This window comes from Neopelma chrysocephalum, unplaced genomic scaffold, assembly GCF_003984885.1.
Source record: "Neopelma chrysocephalum unplaced genomic scaffold, ASM398488v2 Primary Assembly neopelma1_63, whole genome shotgun sequence".
In the NCBI taxonomy this organism is placed as follows: domain Eukaryota; kingdom Metazoa; phylum Chordata; class Aves; order Passeriformes; family Pipridae; genus Neopelma; species Neopelma chrysocephalum.
In genome coordinates, this window is record NW_020897720.1 from 12,254,448 (window position 1) to 12,271,525 (window position 17,078).

Consider the following 17,078-nt stretch of genomic DNA (forward strand, 5'->3'; position numbering starts at 1 on the left):
TGGCTGGAGTTAAGGAAAAATTGTTAAAATGTTAATTTCAAATCCATCCTGTTTAGTATCTCCACATCTGATAGAGAAGGAGCTTTTTTAAAGTAGTTTGGAATTCTTTGTGAGTGAGGAGAAGGAAGGCAAAGACCTGTGATGAATGACAGGATCATGTGGGGACTGGGATGGTGGCACATAAAGAGTATATGTGAATACAAAGATGGTGTAAATTAGTTTCAATCTGATTGTACTGTTACAAGCCTTAAGCTGAATTCTAGGAAGATTCAATGTTAGAAATAATGGGGTTTCTCACTGGAGGAAGACACAGCGGTAGTAACTATAAACTAACTGGCCTCAGTAGTGGGAGGAGTGTGGTCAAAGCAGTGTTATCAGATCACAATAGTTTCAGTATGTCCTTGCTTCTGGCTGCTGTGCTTTTATTCCTTAGGTCAGCATGCTAAATATGGGGTGTATGCCTGGCCCTTAATACAAGAATCAAATAAATGCTTTTTAATATGTCTGTCACCTACTGATGTAGAAAACAAGTATATGTAAACTACATAAATAATTAAATTCACCTACAGGTGGTTGGAGTAGTAGATACTACCAGTATCTTTGGTCAGAATAATTCTGTTCAGAAAAGAAAACCACAACACCCTGATGTTTGATCTTGTTTAGGGACAAAAAAAAAGTGTGGGGTTTGTTTTTTTTTCTTTTCCTTTCAAGGGTGGAATTACAGGTTCCTAAAGTCTTTCTGTTCTTATCTTTAGGAATGATGTTATTGAAGATAATGACACTGGTAGCAGTGAGAACACAGGAGACTGCTCTGAAGTATTGGTTTGCACTGATTTAGACAGTGAAGCTATGAAACATGATACTGTAACTGGGGAAGAAGAAAGCATTCAGGTGAGAGAACAGTCTCCTGTATATCAAACCATAAGTTGCTGTGACTTTTTAGTGCTTTAGGGATCCAGATTTTCCTGATTTAGAGATCAGCAGGTTTTCTATGTATCATTACCTGATGCTGTTGCTCTGTGCAGTCAGTTATCTCCTCTGCTGTACCACGTGCACAGAGAAAGTTCTGTGTGTTTTGGTGTGACTTGTTTGGACCTTGACTAATGGTTTTCTCTTGATCTTTCACAGGTACCAGCCCTTCCTTCTGCTGAGGTAAGTCAGTGTATAGCACTGGTTAGAACAGCTGCTGTGTTAGTAAAGGCTGCCTGGGGAGCAGAAGATGTAGAGCAGTGATTGCAGCACAGCCCACAGTTAGTCACCTTGTACTGGATCAGGATCAGTCACCTTGAGACTCTGCAGCCTCTTGACTGTGCTTGTGCTAGGAAGGTGTGGGTTTGTAAACAGCTAATTACAACCTTTTCTCTCTGGTTCCAGTTTCTTCTGTGGTGGGCAGGGATGTCCTGTTCTTTTCAGCACATCTTCATCTCTTCTCTAGTTGAAAGGGGTTCTGCTACTTCTCCTTGGGCCTCTTTGCTTGGCTGTTTGCTTCTGCTTCTCCTCCAGACTGTTGTGTACTCTTAAAATCTTTACACTTGAGGTGTTCAGGGAAGGAGAATAAGACTGGCATCCTCTTGAACAGCTTCAATACTTAATATTGTCATTTTGAAAACTGTGGATGGACCATTTATATTCCAAAGCAGAAAAGTCTTGTCTAGTGTGCTGCATGAGCACATACTGACATGTAGTGCTAACATGCTTGTAAAAATAAAACACTTAGCTGTACTTTTTAAAAACCATTTTGCTCAGAAAGTACAATGTTAATGATACTTGAAGTGGCTGTTGAAGTTTTTAAAGCAGCTGAAATTGTAAACAACAAACCACAAGATAATTAGGTGTCATAGACTTAATTTTGGCTCTGCTTTCAGATATTATGCTTGAATTGAATAGTTTCGTGTCACTGAAAGAAGCAAGTATTGTGTACACTCTGGAAGTATTGGAGCAGCTGTAAATGTTGAAATAATTGTTTGCCCTATGCAACAAACTTGCCTCAGCTTTGCTTTGAGCTGCAAATTGTTAGATCCTCACATATAATCAAATGTGAAGGTTTGGAGTATGTGTGGCCTGGATTTATGGTAATGGCCTGAACTGCACCAGCATTTTTTATTAGTGAGCAGAGATCAGTCTCATTCTGGGTATCTTTGTGTGATCAAACAATGCTGTAAAATATGTGCTGACAAAAATGAAACCAAGGATAACAGTAATATGCAAGAAAATAGAGGTTTTTTACTATTCCACCATGTAGCCCATAGCAGCTGTGAAATAAGCCCTTCTAATGAAAAAAAATTCAAATCTGTAGTTCCTTATTTATTTGGTAACACTTTTGTTGTTACAAATCTAAATAATGAATTCTGTGGGTAGAGAGGTTTGGTTTACATGTGTAGAGAACTTTCTACAATGGTTTTCAGCTTTTTGCCATAAATCTTCCTGAGGGTTTCCTGAAAGATAACTAGATAAGCAAACCTATTGTTAATAGACTTAAATGAACTGGAAGCATTTAATGGGTCTGTGAACTTGAAAAGATAGAAATGGGTGCTGTAGTAGTGAAACTGTGAGTTGTTTTTATGCAAAAAACTCTTTGCTGGAGTGCTTTTAACTATTGTGATGTGTTCTTCTCCTGGCCTTTGTTTGCTTTCAGGGATCAAAAATGATTCTCTTGAATCACCTGTCAAGCCAAATTTTTCAGTTGTTCCCACGAACTGGCATATTGGTTTAGAATTTCACAGACTGTATTTGCTATCCTGGTTTTTTCCTGATGTATTAGTTCCAAAACTTGTTCTAAAAAATTACTAGATTGTTATCCTATAGCACAAAATGCACAAAACGTGGGCTTGAATATAATGGGGAACATGATGCTTGGGAGAGCATGATAGAAGCACTTTTGTTGTCATATCTGGTGTCATTCTTGGCTTTTTTGGCCATTTAATAGACTTTTGTCCATGGAAATCAGTGATAAGATGACATTCTAGGGTGAAGTTTTGGTTTTTTCAGTGTTTGTTTCTCCCTTCTTGTTAATACACCATTTCAAACGTTACTGAAAAGTTGTATCTTCTGGGGAGAGGTTAAAGGAAAATACAGTGATTCTCCTGTGTAGAGGGAATTTGAGAAGAGCACATAAGGTTGTAGGAAAAGAAACCTGTGTGTGTGAGCTCTCCTTTGGTCCTGGAATGGAAACACAAGCAGCTGTTTCCACAGCTACAATGAGTGTGACTGTGCAAGACTTGCCCAGCTCATCTCCAGGGTGGAAATTATCTGCTGGAGTATGACAAACACACTGTAATTAAAAATTGTTTCCCCAAATTGGAATTTGACTTGAGGACTGAAATAATGTAAAGAAAGTACTGGAGTTTTTTCTGGTAAGGGTGAATATTGCTGTCAGCAGTGTCTAAGTGGCAGCTGTTGGCGTATTTGAACTCTCCTGGTAACTTGCTTTTATATTCAGACACTTTTTGTGAGCATTTTGTAAAGTCTAAACCCAAATGACTTACTTTATATTTCAAATTTCTTATATTCCCCCAAATACAACTCTTTTTGAAGAAATCTAGTACTGGGCTTTGCCAGAAATACTTAAAGCAGTCAGTCATCCCATGCCAACTTTTAGTGAACAAAATGGTGACATGGATTCATCTGAACTTGTTTTGTGAGATGGTGTCATAGAACTGCCAGCATTTCTTCACCCCCTTCCAGCTCTGTTGCTGCTTTATTTAGTGACAGGGATTAGTAGCTCCTTTTGGAAAGTCTGTCAGAGTTGTTTCATTTCATATATGCTGAGCACAAGGCAACATCCAACCCAGCTGTTTTCAGGACTAGGATGTACCAACTGCCATGATTTTAGTCACCCCAAACTTCATGCTTTGGTGGACAATTTGAAGTAGAACTTTCATTGAAGAAATAATAAAAAATGGTTTATCTTAAGATGGAAAGCCATTGTCTGACTTCTGGTGATTGAAACACTTGATCACTGGCCTTACTTTAGCTGTAAAAATACTCCATGGTTAAAAAGTATGATTTCCACCCCCCCACATTAGAAGCTTTTAGTTCTTGAGGGTGTTTTGTGGTCAGAGATGAATATGAAAATGTTTTCAGCTGAAAATGCCATTCCTAAATCTTCTAAACGTACTTTTTGCCAACAGACTGCAGACGTATTATTGCAACCATGTGATGAAGATGCAGATGTTGATGGAGAAAATAATAGTGAAAGGTTTGTGTTTTTCTGTACCCACTGACATGGCAGGATTTGCAACTTCGGTTTTGAAATACAGAGAGTATCAACTGTCATTTGTCACAACACAGCATAATATGGGGGAGGTGAACTAAACATATCACTTTTCACATCTGAAAACAGGATAAGATTGAGTTACCTTTTTAGGATCATGATATAAAAGGCATGGAACTTTACGTGCTTAAAAGAGAAAATAACTATAAGCCTATATGATATGGCTTTTTTTTTTTTTTTTGAACAATCCTATGTTCTGGGCAAGAGAAGCAGAAGAAGAAAAAGTTATTTTCTTTAAAATTTTTTGGCACATTTTATTGCTCTTAATGATTGAAGAATTAATGCTGGTAACAGTGACTAGTCAGAAAGCTTTGTTAATTTGTAGTTTTAGTTCAGCACTGATTGAAATTTCAGTTTGAGTTGAATGGAGTTTTAAAATATTAACCCCCAGTTTGAGAATAAAACTCTGAGCTGTTTCTATTTCCAACTTGGTTCAAGCCCAATTGTTTAAATGCTTCAGCTTGATATTCCCTGTGAAGATCACAGAGGGGAAAAAAAGAAGTAATGTCACTTTTGTTCCCCAGAATTTCAGTTATTGCTTTAAGTAAATACATTGTCTATCTGCTAAAATGGACTGGGGTTTGTGAGAATAAAATTTAAGAGGATTGTATGGTATTTATTGTCCATTAAGAACTTGCATTTAAAATAATTTGGTCTATGTCTTCTTTTTAGGGAAAATAGTATATTGCTTGATGGCAATGATAGAATATCTTCAGAGATAACTCTGGTAAGATGATGATTTCATTTATATACACATACACAGTGTCTTATAAACTTTTATGAAGTACAAATGTGAAGAAAACCAGTAAATTTAGCTTTTAACATCCTCTGTTGGTTGGCCTGCTCCGGGGCTTGCAAAACCTCTGTTAGAGATCTCATCATCTCACTTCACAGAAACTTGGGGCAGCAGAGCAAACTTATACTTATCCATCTCATGTAAGGAATGTTTTATAATGTAAATAATTGCCTCCCTTTGGGACGTGTGTATTTATAATTCCTTGAGTTCGGAAAGATAATTTTCTGGGGGAAAAAAAGTTCCAAAAGCGCTGGAACTGATTTAGGCACCGGATTTCCAGTTGCTGAGTAGTAATCAAATTGTTCTGTTGCTTAAATGCAGGATTCAAGTAGCAAGGCGTGTGATCTGAATGCAAACACTGACCCTGAGGTGCTGGGGGGTGGCAGCGTCAACGGCCCCGAGGAAGCTCCGGGTGTCCAAGTGCCACGTCTGGATCTCAAGAACGTCTCCGATGGTGACAAATGGGAAGGTAATTTTCACCCTTTAGCTCAAAATATAGTCAGCTAGGAGTGATAAAGGGAACATTTTACAAAGTAGAAGCAGCAGACAACTTGTGTTTTCTTTTGTTCGGTCTGAACCAACGTGTTCCTCTCCACGATGGGCCAAGGCTGACACAGGTACAATCTCAATGCAGAACTAGCTGCAACTTAATTAAGGACCTTAAAAATGTATAAAGAAAAAATAGTCAAAGGAACAACTAAAGAGAGAAAGCAAAAAAGCCCAAGTTTCATTCTAGGTGGTTTGGGTTTGGTTTTGCTTTTTATTGTTTTTAAAGTGTCTAGTGGTTCCATGACCCTGAGACTCTCATCCAAGTCTTTAAAAACACTTTAATTATGTCATATAGTTTAATTTCACATTGTGTTTTGTTTGTCTTTTTTTTTTTTTAATGCAAACTACTGAAGTTCTAATGCTGGCTGAATTTGACTTAAAATCACTAAACTGCCAATTTATATTTCAATTATTCTGAAATATCTGTTGGTTGTTTTGTTTAAAACATCAGGGATGTCAGATGTTGGTTTTCATGTCATTGGACGACTTGAAAGAGCTCTAAATTTTCAAGTAAGGGCTAAAGTTGCAGGTGGATATTATTTCTGTGTCTCTTCTCCCTCCACTATTTAGATTTTAGGAAAAACAACATATTTTTCTCTCAGATAGGGTTCCTTATGTTTTTGACCTTATTCTTCATGGCCTTCTAGGCTTAGCAACCCCCCGAGCTTGTGACTTTACTGAATTTTGTTGCTCAAATGTCTGGTAATAGCTGGTTAAACTGTTGCTTTACTTAAAAAGACCATAACCCCTTTGTAACCAGAGTAAAACACTCTCATCAATACCTTCTTTTCAAAATACTTCTTTTTATGTGTACCTTATATCCCATTTCCTCTGCCTGGTGTTGATATTTGAAGTCATGGCACCTTAAAAAATACAAGAGATATAATGTGCTAAAATACTCTGAGCTGTCACTGACAGTGCAGTGGCTACAGTCCACTCGTTTCTGGTCTGAAAAACTTGCAAATGCAATTTGATTAATGCAGTGCAGGTGGACTATGCAGGGACAGGGTTTTAACTTCCAACAGGCTGTTCCAGTGCCAGCTGCTCTTTAAGTATCACAAGTGGTAAGACACTCCTAGCAAAGAATGCACTGAACTTTTGGTTGCAGTTTTAGAAACATTAGAATTAGCAAAGTAAAGCTGGATGTGTGTCCTTTGGCAGTGCAGCTCAGAGCTGTGTGTCAGCACATACAGCTTTGTCCTGAAGCTCAAGTGGTGGTAACTTTATTGATAATTTGTCACTGGTGTTGACTGTTTTCCAAATTAATTGCCTTCATGAATCCATACTGCCCTTATAACCACTTTACAAATGATGAGGTTTGCAACTTCATTAGATTTGTACAGTATTTGCTGGTTGGTGGTTTTGAGCCCCAGCAAACTGCACATTCAAGGAATTGTCATGCACAGAGAGGTCGATTTGCAGGCATCCAAAGACACTGAGTCCAGATTTTCATTCTTCTTGCCCAAGTTAATAACTGCCTAAAGTTAAAAAAAAAAAAAATCATCAAAACCCTGCTTATGTTCTCGGTGTTTTATTTACATTAGTTGCTTACTTTCACATTACATTTTGTTGCATCCTCTATTTGTGCTAATCTGATTTAATACGTATTCTCAGGAGGTTTGTGGCTTCCATTTTCATTATTTCCTTAAATCTGCTCATAAAAATTGCTTTGGTTTTACTTTGTGACCCCTCCTTTGAAAAGAAATTAGCATATTATATAAATTTATATTATAAGTTTCTTGGTCTTAAATCATGATCTTTTGCAAGGTGTAACTTCATTGTGAGGTATTTTAACTTTGGCTGTTCTTCGGTTCTTTTTAGGATGGTTATTAGGATCTCAGCCTTCCAAGGCACTGCAAGTCCTTGTGGCATTCCACTGAAGTAGAGTGACCTTGTTGGGAAATCTGTAGTAGTCCAAATTTTGTTACAAGATTGGGGTTGTTAAAGCCCACCTAATAGAAAACTGAGCATGAAAATGAACACCAAATGCTTGCTGGTTTAAGGCAAAAATGCAGAGTGGTTAATTTATATTTCTGAGTACTTTTTTCTGCATTTGCTCTGCTTTTTGGAAATCACCACCATCTTTATTATTTACAAACTCTGGTCAAAAACGTATTTAGAACTTGCCTTTTGTTCACGTGAGGATGCTTGAAACTCTTAATAAACTACCAAAAGTCTTTACTATTCCTGTATCAGTTCTTTATAAACCTTTTCAGTAAAAAAATTCCAATTGGCCAAGGGCTGAGCATCCTTACCTGCCATGGGAATTCCTTGGAAGCTGAGAGTGCTCAGGGCCTGGCCCGAAAGATGGGATGTTTTTCCCTGGTACTGTATCTTCCTGCTTTACATGTTATGTATAGTTTGTTCTGACTGTGCTGTGTGTTCACTTTAGTATTTTTGCCATTCTTTTTCATTTATTAGCGCCATGCCCTATCACTTTCCCCCTCATTGATTTCAAAACAATGCATCTGCAGAGAGAAGGGGAGGGTAAGTATGGTTCGCCATACGTTCAGTTATCTGCCTTTTGATAGTTTATGGTTTGCTTTCTAACTAACCCTTCACCTGCTGTCCCTTATATCTTGGGAATATTCTGATCTGCAGTTTTTTTTTGTCGATTCGAAAAGGTCCCCTTCTTGTATCTTGTGCTGTGCAAACAGGCAAGATCCTGGCTGACAAACGAGACAAAAATATCCCAATCATACTTAGTAAATACACGATGGAAAGCAGGTACAAGGGTTATTTTTTTTTTTAAAGATTACTTTGTGGGATTTATTGTTGTTCTGCACACTTTGAACCCAGTTTTCAAATTTCTGATTTGAACTGGAAAAATATAGACAGCAGTTTGAAAGGAGAAGGGGGGGTGGGATTTTAAATTCAAGTGCTTGGAAGACCATGTCAGCTTTTTGTTAGACAGTAAGAAAACAACGTCAAAGAATTGTAAGGGATGTTAGGGATGAACTTTTCATAGGGATTTGAAAGGATTGATTGTTTTGGAATCTCCTTCCTAAAAAATCACCTTCCACAAATTAAGAAATCTCTTTTTCTCAGTGGTGTCAAGATAGATTTAATCTTAAAACCCCAAGAACACTCTTTTAAAAAGACTTAAGCAGATGGGCATTGTACCTAAAGAGGTACTGTCAGGGTTACCTTCTTCAGAACCAAGAGGACAGTCTTTCCCAGTACATGCATATGGTATGAAAACCAATTTCCACAGCAAAATGTTGCAATGGACAGTAAATACATTCTCCTAATTTTGGATTTCTGATACATAAATTAGGCTCTTTTACACTGTTGAACTGCTCAGAAATGCATACTCCCAAGATACACTTTGAAAAAGGGATCCTAGTGTGCATACTTCATTTCAGTACCTTTTTCTTTCAGTTATATGACAGAATTTGTAGCTTTCTGATGTATTTCAATGTTTTTATTCACTTTGTGTATTGACACCACATCCTCTATAGCATACAAGACTAAGCATTGGGTACTCATTTTTGTTTCCTTTTGACTCTTGTTTATAATTCTGTTAACAGAAAAGTACCATTTTGTGTCCTCTTTTTATCTTCTAGATCCATTTCCTGCTTTCAAATCTTGGCAGGAAGACAGTGAATCTGGAGAAGCTCAGCTTTCCCCACAGGCTGGAAGGATGACTAATCATCCCTTGGAAGAGGACTGTCATCCCATATTGTCACATCGGAGTTTGGATTTTGGGCAAAGCCAGCGTTTCTTACATGATCCAGAAACATTAGATTCTTCATCCAAAGCACTTTCTTTTGTTAGGTGTGTATTTTAATGCAGTCTGGTGGGTTTGGGGGGCAGGAGATGTTACTGGCAGGATAAAAAAACCCAGCGGTTTAAGAACCTTGTGGGTTTTTCATGACGTGAATTAATTGCAGACCAAGGTCAAGTGTAGCATTATGTGGCCATTTGACTGTTCTGCCTGCCCAGGAACTGCCAGAGTGAGTCAGGCCAGAGGTTCATCTGGGGTGGTATCATATCTCTCCAAGTGGCCACTGACAGATGCTGAGGGAAAGAGTATAAAAATAGGGCAGGTTTGCAGGCTTTTCCCTGGCATTTGGTCAGGCCTTCTGACAACCAGCTGTGATGGCACTCCCTGGGCTGAAGGTAGTATTTATAGCCTTTGTTTACCAGGCTTTACTGGTCTATGATTTTATGTAAGCTCTGGGTTTTTTCCTTTTAGTTTATGAAAGCAGAGTTGTCACTAAACAAGCTGCAAGTTATTTGTGTGACAGTGGGGAGTTTGACCCTCCAAAACTGTCACTATCCCATGACCTGCACTGTCTGCTGCTATTGCTGGGAAAGGGAATTTGAGAACACTTCCCATGCTGGCTAGGGAAGAAATAATCTCATGAAAGTGGGAAAATCTGGAACAGGAAAGGCCAAGTTTAGAGTGTCCAGTTGTCTGTCTGACAGATTTATTGATGCAAAAGTTACTTGCCCAAGTTTTCTCCAGTGAGCCACAGAAGAGAATGGACAAGCACTGTTAAAATGATGTAGAGACTGACCTGCAGGAAAGTGCAGGTGTAACAGGTGTTCTCCTCATTCTGAAGCTGATAAGGATCTACACTAGTAGATTATTAGATTAGTATTGCTAATAACTTGAACTAGATGTCACTGGCTGTGTTGAGGCATCTTTCAGGCACCTTGTGTAATAAATGTTCTAGAAAATTCTCGTCTCAGCCTTGAAATAAAAAGGCTTTGCAAAAGCAGAAAATGTCAAGGAGCTGAACAAGTGCAAAATATGATATAAAACCAGAACCACATGCTCTACAAATCTATTAGTAAGATTTAAGAAAGTTATCAGTAAGACCAACAGAGGATATGGATGTTTTTTAGGTAAATATCTAATAACTTGCCTGAGACATTTAAGTGAAGCTGTTTAATTACCAAAATTGTTCAGTGGTAGCTTCTATCCTAGGCTTTATTCTGTGCCCAAGAAGTCTTGAAGAACTACTGAGTATCTCTCACTTAGGTAAACACCCCAGCCAACAGAAAGGTAGCAATTAATGGTACATTAGTTTACTACACTTGAATTTCAAATGCTGTTTTTCTGTTACAGTTGTTACTGAAATTAGAGAGGAAAAAATAACACATCACATATTGAAGGCAGCAGCTCAAAGAACTTTGAGTAAATGGCTCTGAAAACTTGAAAAGAATGGAGTATGAACTAGAGGAAAAAAATGAAATTAGTCACCTGTTACTTAAATATACAAGTTGTTTGCACTCGTTTAATTATTTAAATGACATTTTTTTAAATGTTTTTAATACAGAACACGAAGAGCATCCTTTAGCTCAAAAGATGACAAAAGGGAAGACAAGACACCTTATCAGCTTGTCAAGAAATTACAGAAAAAAATAAAACAATTTGAGGAACAGTTTGAAAAAGAGAAAAACAGCAAGGTAGGTTACCAGTTCTGTTTTCACTCAGGGTAAAGGACTTGCATGACAGGGCTAAGTGATTCTTGTAGTCCATCAGTGAATAACTGGGGGCTCACAAGTGAGAAGAATTTTGTTACACGCTGCTGTCTGCAAAAGTGAACTGAGCTGCAGCAATACTAGAAAATGTGCCATAATGCCAGAGCCAGAGGAGGACAGAGTGACATTTATGCACTGAGACTAAGGAGATTTCAGATGTGGAAAAGCAGAACTGTCTTACCACTCTCTGGTTCTACTTCTGATATTGCTTCAGTTTTAGTTTCACAAGTGTTTTCCCTTATGTTGGCACTGAGATCTGACCTGATACTGAGTGGCATCTGGTCACAGTCACTGTCAAATATTACCAAATCTTGAAAGAAGTATTTATAAACAAGATTTAATGTATTTGTTCTAAAATGTACTTTATTTGTATTTTTTCAGCCCTCCTATAGTGATATTGCAGCCAATCCAAAAGTTTTAAAGTGGATGACTGAACTTACCAAATTGAGAAAGCAAATAAAAGGTAAGAGATGCCACAGTTTCTGGTCTTTTACAAACACAAATAATCTGTATGTCTGAAACAGCTAAGTTATTCAGTAAAATTCCACAGGACACTAAAAAATGTTCATTTCTACCTTCTGAACTATTAAAAAATCAAATGATTCTTGTGGCTTTAGTTCATTAGGAGAGAAACTTTGCCTTGGCAAATTGCTGTGCTCCTGTATTTGCAGTTAAACAAACCGAGTGTTACTTCTTTTAAACCTTTGGATTGAGCAATTTTTCTCCTTTCTAGATGCAAAGCAGAGGAGCTCAGAAGGGGAATTCATACCTCAACCACGTCCACGAAGCAACACTCTTCCAAAAAGCTTTGGTTCCTCTCTTGACCAAGAGGATGAAGAAAATGAAGATGAGATGCGGGTTGTGCAGAAGGAGAAGAAGCCCACCAAGGAGGCTACACTGGAACTCATCTTGAAAAGATTAAAGGAAAAACGAGTGGAGAGGTGTTTGCCAGAAGATATAAAAGTAAGCATGAGGTTGTGGTTATGGGATAGGGTCTTTCCAAGAGAATAAGAGAGGGAAATAGAGCCCCGTCAGACACTTCAGATACCATTTTATCAGCAAAATGATGCCTCTCTCTAGCAGCCCTTTGCCAGGCCATAGTATCTCAGGCTCTGTGGGGAAATTATCAAGATGAATTACATTTTCCTTGCTCACTCTTTATCAAAATATTTACAAGTATGTGCTGACAATATTTAGGTGGATGAAGGTGGGATGTGCGGTATTAACTAAGCTAAGTTTAGCTGAGGCATCTGTATAGCTGCTAATGTAGAAAAGCAGTTAAAGTGACTTGTGTTTGATTAAATGTTAATTATTCTTGATAGAAAATGACAAAGGACCATTTGGTAGAAGAGAAAACATCTCTCCAGAAAAGCCTCTTGTATTATGAAAGCCAACATGGACGGCCGGTAATACTTGGTTTTACTTCAAACTCTCTTATTGTATGTGTAGACAACAGTAACTCTTGTGCAGTAGTTAAGACCAGAATTTAATGCTGGTGTGGGGGTTCTTCTTTTTCCTTCTCCAAAACACAAAGGTATCTATTGGCCTCCATGTTGGCATCCGAGGAACTTACTGCATTGACTTCTAAAAAAAGAAAAAAGTATGTATTAATAGGCCCCCTCTTCACAAATCATCAGGTTATTGGAGTTTGCGAAGTGATTGGTGTTGTTTGATGCCTTATATGTCTGTGAGGCAAAGAGACATCTTAAAAATAAACAAGATTATCGAATTTTCTGGGAAAAGGCCAGAATTGTTTTTCTGGATTTCACAAAAACAGAAATGAAAAGGCAGTTCCCACCCCTCTTTCTACAGTTTCATCTTTTTCTTTTTTCCCTTGTCATTTCTGTAGAACCATCATCATTGCCAGGCACACATTTTTCCCCTCAGTTCTTGGTCCCTTTTTTTCCTCTTTTCCATGGATATTTAAAAACAGGGTTTGCTTCTTCTGAAGCTCCCCTGACTTTTAGGAAGAGTTTAAACTTTTTTTCCTGAAAAATACAAGTGAGAAAAGAGAGAATGAAAAAGCACCCCCTTTTTCCCATTAATTTGCATAAACCCCATTCCCTACACACAGTTTGAGGTAGTTTTATGTTCCCATTTGGAATGTACGTGGTCTGGCAGGAGAAGCACACTGCTTTGTGTTTGCTTGTCTATTATTTAGTGACTGGTATAATTAATTCTGTGGTTTCTCTGCCTTTAGGTTACTAGAGAAGAAAGACATATTGTGAAGCCACTTTATGACAGATACAGACTTGTAAAACAAATGTTAACTAGAGCAAGCATTACTCCTATTCTTGTGAGTAAAACAAATGCTATTTCTGTTTATTTTCCCACTCCTGAACTGCTAGGCTGCATTTAGAAGAGCCAGTAACAGTGTTCCCTCAAACATCTTTCTTGTGGAAGATATAAGACCATGTTGTCATTGTACTTGAGGCATTTGATTTACTGCTGAGAACAGAGCAGTTCCAAGCTGTCTGTGACCTTGGTGGCTCCTGGGAAGTAACTGGTTCTCAGTGGAACTAAGCGAGCTGTGCTAACTCGCTGTGGCTGAGACATTCCCAAGTCTCTGTGCTAGGTATGGATGCACAGCACATACTGTACTTTCAGTCCTGCCCAGAATAGTAACACCAGTTGCAGTGCAGGTTACTGTCAGCAGCGGCAGGAGTGACAGGATGGCCATCAGAACCATTTCATTCCTCCATGCTTCCCCAGAGTGAGACGTGTTACCAGCGCCTGCAGCATCTGTACGACATCTGTGCTTTTTCATTGTGTTTTCACTTCATTCCCTCCTGAATTGCAGTGCTCTCTCTTCTTTTCTTTCCTCTCTCTGTGGTCTTGCGAGAGCTGAGGAAGAAAAGTTTTCATACTGTGCAAGGAAATTGTTGTAACCTTGTTTATGGTACCTGTAAAACAGCTGGGGAGTGACAGCCAGCTGGCTTTGTTGTGTGTGAGCTCTGAGCAAACCTTGCATCCTGACCCAGACTTGCAGAATACCTGTTTTGATGCTGGCTATTGACCCTTTTGGAAGGAAGGGAACTGCATAGCTGATGTGAGACAAATCTCTTTGCATACAGACAGTTCTCTGAGTAGCTGGGCTTACTCAGCAGGAACTTAATCTGCTGTTTACATTGTCACTGACAGTTCTTAGCTCTCCCCTTTAAGCCAAGTACATTGAGATAAAGGGATCAGGTCAAGACCTTGCCTTTCTTGCACATACCTTTCTTTTTTTTTTTGATGGCTACTTTTAAAGAAAAACATGATTTGCATCACAGTCATATTTAAGTTGAAGGGCTTTTATATCAGTATCCCTTTTTGAACTCCATAAACACAGGTTGCTCTTAAACACCAATGCATTTCTCAGTGACTGGTGAGTCAGAGGTTTTTGGTGGTGCCCTTGACTAGTTGAGCTTTATCCCACCTCAAAAATCTGACTCTTGAGCTGAGATGCATTTTACATTCTGGGTAGCCTTATGATTATATCATAGCTGTTCTTTTATTTTTTTGGCTGTGAAATAAAGGGGTGGGTGATAGCCCACCAGAAGAGACCTTGGTAACATGATTCCTAGTCTGTGCTGTAGGCAACATCTGTATTTTTCACAGGCCTTTTGAAACCTATAAGAGATATGGGGAGCTCTGTCATTTCCAAGGGTTGTTCAGTGGTAGTTCTAGGTAGGTGTATTCAGTGCCAGGTATTTCAAGAATGGATTTTTTTGGTTTATATGACAGTTGATTCCATGAGATACCTCTTATGGTATTGTGGTTCCACAGCACTGAAGGCTGTATGGAAACATCCAGAGAAGCAGGAAACTCTTTACCTTTCATGAAGTGAAGTCTTTTGACAGGTCATTGTCTGTGTGGCTTTTCTGTTCCACCTTTCTCCTGTTCAGAGTCCATCTGTTGGAATTGCTCCTGCTGCCCAGGGATAACAGATGAGCAGAGCATTGTGGCATGTGTGCAACAGGCAGCTCACAGTGACACCTGCACAGCACAGGGGCACCTGGCTCAGCCTGGACTTCAAAGGGTTTTGTCTCTGAGGTGGCAAGAGATATCTCTGACATCACACTTCCAACTGCCAGGCTTCAGAGTGGTCTGGAAAAAGAACCTGGCAGTATTATTCCCAGTGTATGCCTGGCAGGAGATAAAAACCAGCTCTGGCCTTGAGTAACTGAGGTTTGATTTGGGAGGAACAAGAGTAAATATGAAATTCAGAGATGTCACTGTGCTTTATGAATCTTCTACAAACCATGGAGAGAGCGAGTGCTTTTTAAGACCAAAGAAGAGTATTTTTACATAGGTAATAAGCTTCAACATTTACTTCTATGTCAAGGATACCTTGGGCATCTGAGCTTTTTGGGTTGTGTGGTTATTTTGTTTGTGCTTTGTAAGTATGTTTGCAATCTTATTCATCTAAAAGAGGAAATACCTTTAGGTATTGGGTGATTTGAACAAAATTGTGACTTCAAACAGCTTTTGACGTCTAATTGCACATAATGAAACAAACTTCCATTTTTTGCAGGGGTCACCATCAACCAAGAGGCGGGGGCAGATGTTACAGCCCATTATTGAAGGTGAAACTGCCCATTTCTTTGAAGAAATTAAGGTATGTCCAGTGCTCTTTTAAAAAATACTTCCCAGCACTTGTAACAGGAAACTGAAGTACGTCATATTTATGTTGAACTTCTGCTTTGACCTTCAGGAAGAAGAGGAGGAAAGTGATGGTTTGTCTTCAGACCTGAATGATATCTTAAAAACTGCTGCCCAAACCCAGCCCGTTCTAAGCCCAGTTGAAAACTCTGAGTCTGACGTTGAAGATGGTCAAGAGAAGCTGACCCGGGACCTGAGGCTGTCCAGCACCCGAGCTGCTTCCATGTATGGAGGATTTCATTTTAGGAGCTGCAATTATTGTACTGACAGTCATGGTACCAAATCTGTGATGCTGGGTGGAAGGGAGTGACATGTTCAGCGTTTCTCAGGAAATGTTTGGATTGGAAGAGTGTTCTTTGCTCTGACGTGTCTAAGATCTTTTTGTCTTCAGTGAATTGTTTAGTACCTTCTAAACCTTCTTCAGCCTTGAGCTGTGTAGACAGCAGAAAATTTTACCCCTTTATTAACTGCTGGTTAATAGCAGTTTGATCTCAATATTTCACCATCAGACAGACAGCATGTTCCTTCTGAGCCAGACACATGAATTATTAGTGCAGCTAGCTCAACTGTTTTTTGAGGAGTTTAAAATTCTATTGTGTGGCCAACAGTATTTTTCTTTCTCTTGCAATTTTTAGGCCTGAATTATTGGAGCAACTGTGGAAAGCCAGAGCTGAGAAAAAGAAGCTACGTAAGACATTACGAGAATTTGAAGAGGAGTTTTATCAGCAGAATGGAAGGTTTGTTTAGCACAAAACCAGATGCTGGGCAGCAGCCTCATGATGCAGCCAAGTATTTTTTTCTAACTTTCTCTATGGATGTTGCCAAATGGAATCTGATCTGTTTTGATCTCTGCTATGAATAATCTCCTGAAGGAGAAAGCTTCATGTATTTTTAACAGTGGAGGAAGCCTGCTCCTGGATTTTGCTTCCTCTGTTGCAGTCTGTAAAGCATAGTAATTAAAATGGGAAAAGTGAGATTTTTCCATTTAAAAAAATCAGCATTTAAAAATACTTAAAAATACTTATATTTTTATATTAAAAACCCCCTCACCCTTCTTTTTTAACATAGGGCAGGGAAATTTGTCTATTTTTCCCTTGTTCCAGTAGGTCTGTCCTGACAGTGGATATTTGCTTTACCAAAAAGGGTTCTACAATTTTTATTCTTTTTATTGCTTAGTTATTTTAGCCTTCTTATTTGAATATATGTTGTCATGAATTGGATTGAATTGCTGCCCATTGTATTTTTGAGGTGTCTCACCTCATGAAGAAAACTAACAACACTCCTAAAAGGTCAGTCACTTGACTGGCAGATGTTCTCACTTAA

General features: G+C 38.6%; 1 protein-coding gene across 8 annotated transcripts in view; it reads left to right on the forward strand.

The window, feature by feature from the left end:
* The window catches only part of FAM13B (family with sequence similarity 13 member B), a 46,769-nt gene that overhangs the window by 26,727 nt on the left and 2,964 nt on the right, over positions 1-17,078 (forward strand). For 3 of the 8 annotated variants that reach the window (XM_027682896.1, XM_027682898.1, XM_027682897.1), the window contains exons 10-24: positions 756-891; positions 1,129-1,152; positions 4,131-4,198; positions 4,946-5,000; positions 5,391-5,538; positions 8,040-8,105; positions 9,185-9,395; positions 10,907-11,036; positions 11,493-11,574; positions 11,845-12,074; positions 12,434-12,517; positions 13,312-13,407; positions 15,628-15,711; positions 15,808-15,980; positions 16,391-16,492. In XM_027682896.1, coding sequence (XP_027538697.1) covers positions 756-891; positions 1,129-1,152; positions 4,131-4,198; positions 4,946-5,000; positions 5,391-5,538; positions 8,040-8,105; positions 9,185-9,395; positions 10,907-11,036; positions 11,493-11,574; positions 11,845-12,074; positions 12,434-12,517; positions 13,312-13,407; positions 15,628-15,711; positions 15,808-15,980; positions 16,391-16,492 — 1,689 coding nt within the window. The remainder of the gene's footprint in view (positions 1-755; positions 892-1,128; positions 1,153-4,130; positions 4,199-4,945; positions 5,001-5,390; positions 5,539-8,039; positions 8,106-9,184; positions 9,396-10,906; positions 11,037-11,492; positions 11,575-11,844; positions 12,075-12,433; positions 12,518-13,311; positions 13,408-15,627; positions 15,712-15,807; positions 15,981-16,390; positions 16,493-17,078) is intronic. The other 5 variants (XM_027682901.1, XM_027682900.1, XM_027682899.1 and 2 more) reach the window with 5 other exon arrangements.